General features: G+C 31.7%; 1 protein-coding gene across 1 annotated transcript; it reads right to left on the bottom strand.

Annotated features, from left to right (window-relative positions):
• Nucleotides 1-361: 361 nt before the first annotated feature.
• LOC143614684 (calmodulin-7) lies at nt 362-1824 on the bottom strand. Its single transcript, XM_077088047.1, has 2 exons — nt 1747-1824; nt 362-941 (listed from the first exon to the last, which is right to left on the bottom strand). The coding sequence occupies exons 1-2, from the start codon at nt 1820-1822 to the stop codon at nt 568-570; spliced, it is 450 nt and encodes a 149-aa protein (XP_076944162.1). The 5' UTR covers nt 1823-1824; the 3' UTR covers nt 362-567.
• Nucleotides 1825-13880: the final 12056 nt, after the last annotated feature.

A 13880-nucleotide genomic window follows, 5' to 3' on the forward strand; every position in this document is an offset into this window, starting at 1 on the left:
GAGCCTTTTTTTTACTTCACTTTAGTCCCTCAAAACTGTTAAACCGCCCCCAGTAGTGATCACAAACTCATGGATCTAAACGCATCTCCAAGTATACCCAATCCATGAATATTTGACTCATCGCATCTATCAAGCCTCTTAAACCAAATTCAAGCATAAATCATCAACATTTCTTGGGTTACCAAGTTGAATGAAACCTTAACATAAAGTCCTCGGGTTATGCTCGAGCCTCGCCAGTTCAATTTGGCTCACTTCCAGCAAACTAAGCCAGACTATCACAACATGCCAAGTAGGGTCACAACCAATAATATGCATCCATAATATTAACAAATTAAGAACAATAATGAAAGACAACTCAGATTGATAGAAGAGTAGAAACAAAAAGACTCCAAATTGTTCTAGGTTTATAACAAATAACAAGAAACTAATGCAAGCTACCCAACAAAATACAGCGAAAACAAGTAGTTAATAATAAATACTTCAACTGAAAACACCCAACAAACACTAAAACACCAGAAAACGAATCATAACCGCGAACATATTTATCTTCCAACTTTTTCAAGATTCTTACTTGGCCATCATGACTTTCACAAACTCCTCGTAGTTGATCTGGCCATCGCCGTCCACATCAGCCTCACGAATCATCTCGTCGACTTCTTCATCAGTCAGCTTCTCGCCAAGATTAGTCATCACATGGCGCAACTCAGCTGCAGAAATGAAACCATTTTGGTCCTTGTCGAAAACCCTAAAAGCTTCCTTCAGTTCTTCCTCAGAATCAGTGTCCTTCATCTTGCGAGCCATCAGATTAAGAAACTCCGGGAAATCAATGGTCCCGTTGCCATCAGCATCAACCTCGTTGATCATGTCTTGAAGCTCAGCTTCTGTTGGATTTTGTCCAAGAGATCTCATCACTGTTCCAAGTTCCTTGGTGGTAATACAGCCTGCATACAAATGAATTGTTTTTTATCTTAAACAAGACCCAAGACAATCATCCAAATCGCAACAAGCAACTAGATTAAACCGATCTTTAATCGCCTACAAAAAGCCCTAATACAATCATTCAAACCATAATAAGCAACTAGGGTACACTTAGGAGTGCAAAAAAGCCGAGCCTGCGCTCGACTAGGCTTGAACTCGGCTCGTTTCGTACTCTTTTCTTAAAGCTCAAGCTCGGGCTGTGAGTCATTTTTTCAAGCTAAAGCCCGGCTCGTTTATAATTTATTAATTAATAATTTTACATATTTAATTACGTTTATAAACTTTGAAGAAAACCGTAAACAAGCCAAAGCTAGAAAATACATAAGGCTTGTTAACGCTCGAGAAGCCTGAACAAGCAACACATACAAGACTCGAGCTAGGGCTCGTTTTAATCGATCCAATCTCGAGCAGCTGGCGAGCAACTACTTGTTAAACTAATCTTCTACAAGCTACACAAGCCCTAAAACAATTGCAAAGCAAACAGATCTGACAATAAACCGATAATAACCTAGGGTTTTCTCCTTCAAATCTACAATACAATATTATTATTATCCCCAACAAACACAAAAATTAGGGATAATCTAATCACCAATGAAAATTAGGTCAACAAATTGAAAAGTCAACATAAAAAATCAAACAATCAGAAAGCAGATCTGAAATAATAGTAAGAATAATAACATGATCATATGCAATACATGGATCTAACAATTTATAACGCGTGAAAATGAAATAAAAAAGGCAAAATAGGGGAAGCTAAGCTAAGCTAACCATCTCCATCCTTATCAAACAGGCTGAAAGCCTCCTTGAATTCGGAGATCTGATCGTCTGTGAGTTGATCGGCCATTGTTATTGTTACAAAGAAATCAAATGAAATGAAAAGATGGTGATGGGGTGCGGAATGAATAATAATTATAATTATAATAATAATAATAATAATATTAGTAGTAGTAAGTGGTATTTATATAAAAAGAGTGGTCCTCCACCACGCATCTTCGTTCCTCCATCCTCCCACATTTTTACCATTTTGCCCTTTTTTTTCTTTTCTCTTTTGTTTCTAAATGGGTCCTCCAACTTTGGAATCAGCTCGGGATAGTACTGGTACCGATTCCGAAAATTAAAAATATTTGTTATCGGTACCGAAATATTCGGTTTGATATCATATAGTGCCGGCATTCATACAAAATTCGAAAAATACCGGTACCGTATCAAACCGTACCGCTACCGAAAACTCAAAACTTGGTATTGAATTCGGTACCGATACCGAAAACGCTCATCCCTACTCCAAGTTCATATCTTTTTGGTCGTAAATGTTCATATCTTTTTGGTCGTAAACAAGTCAATTTGAGGTCAACTAGTGAAAACTGAAAAGTTCGAAAGGTATATTGGGTAAGAACGGGTGTGAGTTAGAATGGGAGCGGGTCAGGTCAGCACACGCCAGCTTAAAAAATGTTATTTTGGTTTAGAGCAGAATGTGTATGGGTCAAAACGGGTTAATAATAAGAAATACTATTATGCGTAACCAAAAAAGGGAGATCATAACCCAAGTTTTCTCTCTTTTATGCAGTTCATATCATTATGGGCTTGAGGTCCCACTAATAGGATATTAACGCTTATTCTTTTACTGATATGCCCCACCAGACGCTAGTACACGCCAAATGCAGCAACAGGTGCATAATTAGTGTTAGTGCACGCGCAACGTGGCATTGGACGTGCAACCAATGCGGTCGTGCGGGTACACATGCAACTAGTTTCGTTACAGGCGTCACACACGTAACCGATGTCGGTGCGCGAGTAACGCAACACTGACGCGCAACCAGTCATTTAAATACGTGCAACAACGTCTCTAAGCTGAGGCTTTAAAAATAGAGCTTGAAATGAGCAGAACTCGGGATTAGCTTGACTCGTTTACACCCTTGATTGCATGAAAATATGATATTTATGACGATTATAAAATGAAAGTATACACATAGTAATAGATTTGTGGCTATCTTGTGCAATTAAAACCAAAGTAGAAATTTCTTTTTGAACAACAAGAATAATATAACTTGATAAAATGAAAATTCAAAGGTTGATGATCATAAATTCCTTCTCATACTTGCCTGCTATATGCATCACACAAATCAAAGATATATCTTTTATAAACATGCTAGAAAAATCTTAGATAGAGTATGTTTAGGATTGAGTTTGAAAAATGCTTATTAGTTTATTGGTTTTTTCAAAAAGCCATTTTTTTTGAAAAAACTAGGATTTGAGGTTTTTGGAAAACTGTTTTTTAACCCTTTCAAAAAACTAAAACAAAAAAGATTTTTGTGATTGTCAAACATATTTTAATTTATTGGATTTTTGAAAAACACCAATAAACCAATAAGTATTTTTAAAACTCAAACTAAAATGAAAATGAGGGGTCATGTGATGCCAAAAGAGCAAAGAAATTTAGTTAATGAGTTATCACTGATGTGACATGTTTTATGCGTCGTGCTCAATATAGTATTTTAGAATAAAACAAGTAGTACATATTATCGTCAAATCAATTCGGAAATAATTGGTGTAACATTGGGGTTCTATTTGTGTTCCTATAGTTGGGTTGGGTATGCCTTGGCACTTTCTTCTTAGAATGATTTTAATTTGTGAGTTTGTAATGTAAATTTCTTATAAGTTACTTTTACATCTAAAAAAAAGTGTTTACTGGCTAAAAGACACATGATTAAAATTGTGCAGTGGATGAATATTTAAGTAGTAAAAAAGATTAATTTTACTATGTATGTAATTTAGTGATCGATTACAAAAGAAACACTAAGAAAGTGTAAGATGTTAGTTTGGAAGTAGGCATTGTCGTGACAGACTAAAATGAAAGGTTATATATTTATTTTAAGATTGAACTGATGTTTTTATTATTTGTATAATAATATAGTTAATAATTGATGTCAATTCATATATGGAATATCCTTTTTGGTCGGAAAATACAAATAGCTTTTTACTTGACGTGTCTTAGCAAGAGTGGCAAGTGTAACTCAAAGAAATTTATAAAAGGGTTTTAAAAAATATATCTATTATCTTAATCTTATCTCAAATATATATAAACGAAACCTTTAAAAGCTCGCTGGTTGCTCCTCACCTCCTCTTAAACTATCAGATTGCTTTATTTGTAAATTGATCATTCTTATGTATTTGACACAAGTTCACGGGCATGGGTCTCATCAAACCCATATAACACTTAAACGAGTCATAACATCTCATTAAATTAAAAATTAATCTTATCAAATATTTTATATGAAAATCCTATAAAACAGAGATATACTAAAAATTAGTATATGATTTTTTTTTAAAATATATTATTTATAACTAAGAAAAAATATTATAGTAAAAGAAAATAAGTGTGTCATGGGTTTCACCAAACCCAGATAGCTTTAAAAAGGGTTATAACATCTCATTTATTTGTGAAACTCTTTCATCATCAAACCTTAAATATATTATTAACTGTTCCTTACAATAAATAAAATTAAAACCCAAAAAAATATATAAATATAAGAAACAAAGAATGTAAAAAAACCTTCATAATACGGGGGATAAAAGCTGGTTATATATATAATACACCATTGATAAACAAATTAAAACACCTACTTTTTAAATAATTTACAACTTGTAATACATAAGTCACACCTTATATAACATGTAAAATAGGGGCAAATTTGTTCATTAGAAAATATGCCTAGAAATAGTTATTGTAACATTGCCCCTCAACTCTTGTAAATTTTAAAAATAGTTACAACTTTGGATATTCATCTTTACCCATATATTCATTTTAGTTTTAATTGTAAACCAACTTCTCATCAATGATTTTTCAACGACTGTAATTTTTTCATATGTTAATATTTTTCTTAAAAAAAAGTTGCACCATAAAATGAGCATTTTATTGTCTTTAGTTTGAGTATGGTATTACAATAGCTTTTTTCAATTAAAAAAATTAGCATGTTACGCAGGGTGTTCACAATTTGGTTGTAACGATTTCTAAGTTAAGTCATGAGCTAAACGTTGGTTCAATTTTTTGTCATTGAAACTGAGCCGTTTAAAATTTAAACTGAATCATTACTAATAGTTTGGTTTCACGCATTGAAATTCAATAATAAGTTTACCGTCCGATCCGATTTTATATGGCTGATTTTTTGTATAAACCGTAAACCATATCGTTTGCTATAGCTTGAATATTCAGAAACTAGGTGACCAAAAGTGATGATTGGTTTAAATGTTTTCAATGTTTCAAACGAACTTTAAGCATCCATAATTGTTACATGATTACTAAGATTTTTGTTCCGCCGCCGCTTCACGTGAGCGCCCGTCTAGTATATTAATATACTAGATTTTATCTCTCGTATTACGGGGGTTGTTTTACATTATTTGTTTTTAATATTTATATATGTATATTTGGATTTTAATTTTATTTATTATAAGAAAGTTAATAATTAATATACTTGAGGTTTGATGATGAAATGGTTTCGCAAATAATGATATGTTATAATCCGGTTTAAAAGCTATCTGGGTTTGGTGATACCCATTACCCTTTTATTGAGTCTGACTCATAGTGATCATTTATCAAAGAATGACTCTGGTTATCAAATGATTGAACAACCAGGAGCAATTTACTTACGAGACTTAGTTGACATTCATAAAAAGTCTTCGTATCTATTTATCATTGCTTTTATAGAATCTTTTTCTAAGTAAACCTTATTTGGTGGATCCTTACAAATATAGAAAATTCTGACATTACCTGCAGTTTTCATTCGAACTCTAATACAATGTAAGAAACAAGGAATCGAAGTTCGTTATTCGACTTATTATATATGGATTCAATACACTATTGATTGCATAAATCATTTTTCTACTTTATCTTTATTTATTCTCCACCTAAACTAAAATTTTCTTTATTATAAAATTGTTTCTTAATTATAAATAATATCTTTTTTTTAAATAAAATAGGATATTGATTTTTAGTATATTCCTATTTTATAGGATTTTCATATCAAATATTTGATGAGATTAATTTTTATTATAATGAGATATTATAACCCATTTAAGAGCTATCTGGGTTTGGTGAGACCTTTACCTGTGAATTCGGGTCAAATGCTTGAGAAGCCTTCATTTACATATAAAGCAATCTGATGGCTTGAGAGAATGGTTGTTTTACATTGTTCGTTTTTTAATATTTATTTTTTGAATTTTAATTTTCTTTATTGTAAGAAAGTTAATAATATACTTAGGGCTTGATGATGAAAGGGTTTCATAAATAAAGGATATGTTATAACCCGTTTAAAAGCTATCTAGATTTGATGACCCATGACCCGCTTATGTTTTTTACTATAAAATTGTTTATTAATTATAAATAATATCTTTTTCTTTTTAAATTAGATATTAAATTTTAGTATATCCCTATTTTATAGGATTTTCATATCAAATAATTGGCAAGATTAATTTTTAATTTAATAAGATGTTACAACCGGTTTAAGAGTTATCTGGTTTTGGTAAGACCCATACCCATTAATTTGGGTTAAATCAATGAGAGGTCTCCATTTAAAAATCAAACAATCTGGTGGCTTCCATAAAAAGAGAGAGCGACCACATTGCGACACGTAGGATTTTAGGGGTTTCGTTTATATATCTTACTAATATGTTAAAGCAAGATGATTTTCTTCACATGTCATTATTCTAGCCTATCCACATAGGATTCCATGTAATCACATTTCCATATCAATAATTTCCACATGTTCACAATTATTTTTAATCCACTAAATTAAAATCAGCATTCCAATTTAATTCAATTAAATCTGTTTATTCAAATTAATGCAATTATTAACTCCATGATTAAGTCTATTTATTCCAATTAATAACCACCTTGTCAAATTCTTTTTAAGTTTCTGTTTAATTTAAATCTATTTATTCAAATTAATGCAATTAATTCCATGATTAAATCTATTTATTTCAATTAATAACCACCTTGTCAATGATTTAATTTACTCTTAAGGAAAGAAGAAGAGTCGTTGAATGATGATCAAACCGAATGTTCTTTAAGTTTTATTTATTTATTTATTAAGAAATGAAATGAAAAATGCTATAAAAATATAGATATATCTGAAAATTATTTATAAAAAACACTCTAAAAGATAAAAGAAAAAAAACGTTCTTTAGAACAATTAGGAACATTTAAAAAAAATTAAGCTGTTTACAAAGAGATTTTCGGAAACTTAATGTGATACAGTTTAAAGCTGGTATGTATTTGTAAATTTAGTTTGTAATAATATTACAAAATCTTTTACTAATATGTGTTTTTTATTTTTTTTTTCAGGTCTAATGGTTCATTTATGTTATGTTATTTCTTATTCATTGAATTGTTTATTTATAAAGTATTTGTAACATTTCGGATTTTCTAAACCGTATTCGTTTGCGTATAACCCGAGCCGAAAACATTTTAGATCTTTAATATTAATCAAAAACCAATATTTATAAGTAATTAAGTCTCTAATATTCATTTTATACCCTTTAGGTTTCATATGTACTTCATTTCTTAATTTAATCATAAAAGATTCGTTAATTGTCCAATTCTCAAACTACAAGGACCTATGTTGCCAAAAATGAAAAGTCCACCCAATGAAGGCCGGAGCGCCGCGTGGCCACCACCATCATACCCGTCGCGCGGCGCATGGAGACCCCTGCACAGATCGTTTAACTTTAGATCGTTTTCTAGTTCGTTTAAGGTATTAAATCGCTTATTTTAGGCATATTAGAGAGAATTAAGGGCCAAGTAAACATCCTATAACTAAAATATGAATCCCAAATCGTTTGTACTAACCAAGACCAGATCTTTATGTATAAATCGTTGATTCTTTCCTTAAATCACATATACTTGCTTAAACGGGTCAAAAAGCCCATATTTGGTTCGTTTTAGCTATTCTTATGTAAACAAGTCCCATTCATCTGCTGTAAACTTTAATCAAACCCTAAAGAACATCCTCCATCCGTCCTACCTTCTGCTCAGCTGGTAAACCCTTCGGTTTTTACATGATCGTTAAAGATTCAAGACTTGTTCGTTCACTTTGCTTGCTTTAGGATCTTTGACTTCTGTTTCTCATTATATTGATTATTGTGCGCACATTTGAATAAAATAATTAATTAGATAGTGTCACATTTCATATATGATAGTATCTTCGAGCTGTGAGCAATCGGATAACGCCCCAACATTTCCGCCTTAGGTTGGGGTGTGACAGATTGGTATCAGAGCCGAAAGTTATAAGATAGGTCGTTAGAAATTGTCCTAGACATATGTTAGGAACCCTATACGTGCTTATCTGAACCGCCTTATGTGCTATTTAATAAATTGTTTACAACTTGCTTAGATTAATTATTTAAATTGTATTTATCTTGTTTATTTGTTGCACACACCCAAATTCTGAGGTTATGCCTCAATTTTCAAAATATTTTTAAATCCTCTTAATTTTTGGTAGATTATATTTTATTGTGGGAAATTCCTTAAGAATTCCCGTGTTTTGCTCCTTCACCTTGAAGCATGGGGGTATGGCAAATCTCGTACAACCACATAACTTCAAGTGGTACCCGTAATCGGCTAAACGGTTACGTGGTAAAGATAACCGGCTAAACGGTTATACTTCCAAATTATGTTTTTAAATTATTTTAAATGCTTAGTTGGGTGAAAAATCCATGGAAATCCATGGGCACTCCAACTATTCATTTCTTAAATCATTTTCGATTTGATTTTGGGTTGGAACGTATCGTCAGGGGTGGTTCCCGAGATATACCAACTATTTATATTTGATTTGTTGATTCGATATTTAGTTGAGTCGGTTAAATGCCATGTAACGCTCATGGTCCGAACAACTCCATTGATTCGATAATTCGTTAATTAGTTGGGTCAGTTAAATGCCATGTACACGCTCATGGGCTGACCAACTCAATTGTTTATTACTTATTATTTGAATTGGGCAAACAAATTGCCATGGAACGCTCATGGGAGGCCAATTCACAAACTTATGTTGTTTATTTAGTTGGACCATTCAAATTGCCATGGAAAGCTCATGGGAGGTCAACTCGTTTGATATGCTTGGTTATTTTAATGTTTGGAAAATTTTATAAAACATTATTTACTTAAATGCTTCAAACTTATACATATTATTTTAATTCTTGATTCGTCCTCGAGTCTTCACTAATACTAATACACATACATACGCATCCCCATTATCTCATATCAACTTATTCACACAACTTACCCATCATTTCATTAAAATTTCATCCTTGGTTCTCGTAGAATGTCTTCCCTAGGAAATTATCGTAATCAACGCCGTTCACTTGCTTCTCACGATCGCCGTTCGACTACTAGAATCAACAAGGAGTTGCTACTGTATGCCATTAACCGATCCGAACGACCGTCAACCTCGACAAAACTAAAATACACCGAACAAGAAATCTTATACTAACTCATATCCATTAAAATATTATTTAAATTATATTTTCTTAACTATATTCATATCCTCAAACTATGAATTTCTAAGTACATTTAAATCCTTATCCTCAACTTTAAAATTATAAATATTTATTACCACTTGTTTTTCTCAATATTATGATGATTTTCACAACTTATTTTCCACTTTGTAAATCTTAATTATTAAGATTCAATTATTATAAACTTTATTTTTACTAAAATAAATTATGTATTCTCTAAATTTAATTTCTATTTTTAAATTAAAAATTTTCCATTAATTAATGCAACTTTTATTATTAAAATGACTTTTTAATTGAACCTTCATCATAAATATTTCAACTCTCTACTTTGAGTTTTTGAAAATTTTGAACGTCTTAAATGATAAAATTCGTAGTTGTTAGAATAGTCATGGTGGTTCATGCGTTTCTAGCCTCGCATTTATCTCATTTTTTACTAAATGTTTCACATCTATTTTTGCTATCGCAATTATTTTAGAAATTTGTTATTTACTTAAATTTTCATTATCAATAATCCAATTTACATATTCCCTAATATTTAAAACGATTTTATGAAAAAGAAAAAAATCCACGAGTTCTCAATTTAATCTAGTTTAATTACATACTTTATATTTTATCTGATTTTAAAGATTTGATTGGAATAAGACTATCTCGGTGGTTCGGGAATATCCGTTTCCCAATTTGATCTATTAATAATTTAAAATACATATATTTTTGCATTAATAACTATTATAATATTTTAGAATATATTAATCGAATTAATCTAAATCTCAAAATCACCAACTTGAAAAGCTATGACCTTATACTAATTTATCTTTAATCTCATAAGTACTCGAATTAATCAAACTCGACTCACCAAAATTTTCGTTAACTATGTTTAACTTATAATTTTGATCTTAAGAACTTCATTCCTAAAGAATATGATTTTTAAGGACTCCGCATATCGTTAACTATTAAACCTTTGCGTAATTCATCCCCTGAGTAAAATTCCTTTTATCGAAGATAATCTATTAGGATCTTGTATCTCCATCTCATTTCTTTAAATCTCGATTATCACAATAACATCTGTTTCACTAAATCTATTTTCTTCAATTTACAAAATTTTACTTTTAAAAGCAAAAGAGATTTTCGAAATCTTACGGTTTTATTAATTTAACTAGAAAATTTATTAATTATCATTTGAAATTATATTTAAAATTATCAAGACAATTGTTTTCTCTTAAAATTTTTTTATTTCAAAACGTTTGTTTCTTACAAAATGATGATTTTAAATGTTTTATAACCCACATGATGGAACGAATTATGCGGACCATCCGACAATAAGACTAATTATGGTCCGGAACATAATTATCCAAGTCCTCGCATGAAAATCATAATACGTAAAATTGTGTGTCATGATGTAGAACCTAAGGTAGTTTGAGTAACGGTACGAATGATGAGATGATAAGGAGACATGGTGGGTACGCCGCTGGTACATCCTATATATAAGTTCGCTTATCGGATTGTCACTTGAAGCGTTGCTTCGTTTATTAGAAGTTCTATGTTATGATATTTTCCTTAAAAAGTTAGTTTGTTTTCAAAACGATGATGTGTTTTGGTTTTCCTTAATTTCGGGACGAAATTCTCTAAAGTATGGGAGACTGTAACATTTCGGATTTTCTAAACCGTATTCGTTTGCGTATAACCCGAGCCAAAAACATTTTAGATCTTTAATATTAGTCAAAAACCGATATTTATAAGTAATTAAGTCTCTAATATTCATTTTATACCCTTTAGGTTTCATATGTAGTTCATCTCTTAATTTAATCATAAAAGATTCGTTAATTGTCCAATTCTCAAACTACAAGGACCTATGTTGCCAAAAATGAAAAGTCCACCCAATGAAGGCCGGAGCGCCGCGTGGCCACCACCATCATCCCCGTCGCGTGGAGCATGGAGACCCCTGCACAGATTGTTTAACTTTAGTTCGTTTTCTAGTTCGTTTAAGGTATTAAATCGCTTATTTTAGGCATATTAGAGAGAATTAAGGGCCAAGTAAACATCCTATAACTAAAATATGAATCCTAAATCGTTTCTTACTGACCAAGACCAGATCTTTATGCATAAATCGTTGATTCTTTCCTTAAATCACATATACTTGCTTAAACGGGCCAAAAAGCCTATATTTGGTTCGTTTTAGCTATTCTTATATAAACAAGCCCCATTCATCTACTGTAAACTTTAATCAAACCCTAAAGAACATCCTCCAGCCGTCCTACCTTCTGCACAGCTGGTAAACCCTTCGGTTTTTGCATGATCGTTAAAGATTCAAGACTTGTTCGTTGACTTTGCTTGCTTTAGGATCTTTGACTTCCGTTTCTCATCAATCCTTCCACTTTCCGAGTAAGTTGTAAACTGTAAACTTGCTCATACATATTCCCTAGTCAATAACCTTCAATCACTTTCCGGTTAAGTTTTAAGGGTTCTGACCAAAACCCGACTCCCGACTCGAAGTTCGGATTCTGGTCAGACTCGACTCGTTTAAACATTAAAATCAACATAACTAGAGTTCTACTCATTCGTTTGGATTGATTCCAGCGGCATTAAGTTCGTTTTTATTTATAGTTTCATATCACAAAGTTTCAGATTCTGATCATTAATCTCGTTGGACGCGTATTGGACGACTCGCTTAAATCATTAGTTCGTTTGTCAAATTTATTAATCACTTGCCTTCCATCTAAGGTGAGTTTGATCATTCCCCTTTTTATACACTGTTTTCAAATGTTTTGGGGACATATGCGTACTTACTCATATTTCCTATTCTATATATATATACACAAAATCGCAAACATAATCATTGTGTGAATATCAGTTGAATGCTATTTGCTAATTGCTACATGTTTAATTGTTTATTTGATAACGTTTCGGAGAGGTCCAACATATCCCCTTGTATAGGGTTCTCATTAGTATGATCATACGACCGTCTTAGTAACCGGAGCCCGATTCGCTTGGCAACGATTTCATTAGCACACACGATTTGGTTATATGCATGATTGTTATGATTCGATTGATTATTATCACATGGTTGATTTGCGCATTTATCATTTATCAACTATATATACATATATATGCTATTATTTAATGTTTCAAAATTGGTGATCATCTCACTCAACTTGTGTTGTTGATCAAACTCCATTTTCTACGCATATGCAGGTTGATTGAAGATTGAAGTTTGGACATTTAGAAATACATAAGGATTATATTGAAGACAAAACTTGAATTTAAATGATAGTATCTATTTATTTGAATTGAATTGTTGTATTGATTATTGTGCGCACATTTGAATAAAATAATTAATTAGTTAGTGTCACATTTCATATATGATAATATCTTCGAGCTGTGAGCAATCGGATCACGCCCTGGCATTTCTGCCTTAGATTGGGGTGTGACAGTATTTTCTTTTTATGTTATAGACATAGTTTAACATCTTTTGTAACATCTGAGGGTAAAAAACTTATGTCAAATATTTGTGTTGATTGAATGCGTCGTTTATATTTTATATTGTTTGTTGATATGTTTTCCACCTGTGTGTAACACAAGTTATTATCCTAGTATTATTATTATAGAAGATTAGTAAACTATGAATTAATTAGACCGATATCATGCGTTAAACGTTGCTCTTTTAGTTTCCCACTTTTTAGAATTTACGAAAGTTCTTATCCGGCTTCAAATCGAATAGTACATTTACCAAAATGTTCTTTAATAATAAACTAAATAAAAGATTATGAATCGATATGACTATCATATATACATAGAAAATGCCTACACCAAAATTTTTCGATACCATAGAATTTTTTAGTTTTGTCACTGAATATATACATTATCATAAGTAATTATTATGTAACGTGCGAGATCCAAAATCGAAAATTGGTCAAAAATTATGCTTATCTTTTTAGTCTAACAAAACTCACACCACTAACCAATCCACCATTTGTTTTCACCATCTAAGACATCACGCCACCTTAAGATTCATAAAACACATCGCCGCCCGCAATCCTAACGTCGCTACTAATATCCACACCACACAAGCCGGCTAGGGGGTTAGAAATAACACCAAGATGGGCGAGTCCTCCTATAATCGCTCGATCCTATAAAAGAGCACACCGTGGGTAGACGAGGATAATTCAATGTTTCTCTCTGCCTAAAGATATTTTATTACACATCTCTCATGGTGTTGCTCTAGGCCACAATTAACGTTCTTAATCATGTTGTTTTGTTGTCAGCATTGTAAGTCTACGCACTAAGGTTTAATCAACCAGTCACAGCCTTTACTGTTGGCTAAAGTACTGTTAATATATGCTTTCTTACAAGATATTGAACACCAAATGCTCAACATGTTGATGTTAAGGTATCTTTAGTCT

The sequence above is a fragment of the Bidens hawaiensis genome, unplaced genomic scaffold (assembly GCF_021521415.1).
Source record: "Bidens hawaiensis isolate Kalapana, Puna unplaced genomic scaffold, B.hawaiensis_p1.1 tig00040697_1, whole genome shotgun sequence".
Taxonomy (NCBI): domain Eukaryota; kingdom Viridiplantae; phylum Streptophyta; class Magnoliopsida; order Asterales; family Asteraceae; genus Bidens; species Bidens hawaiensis.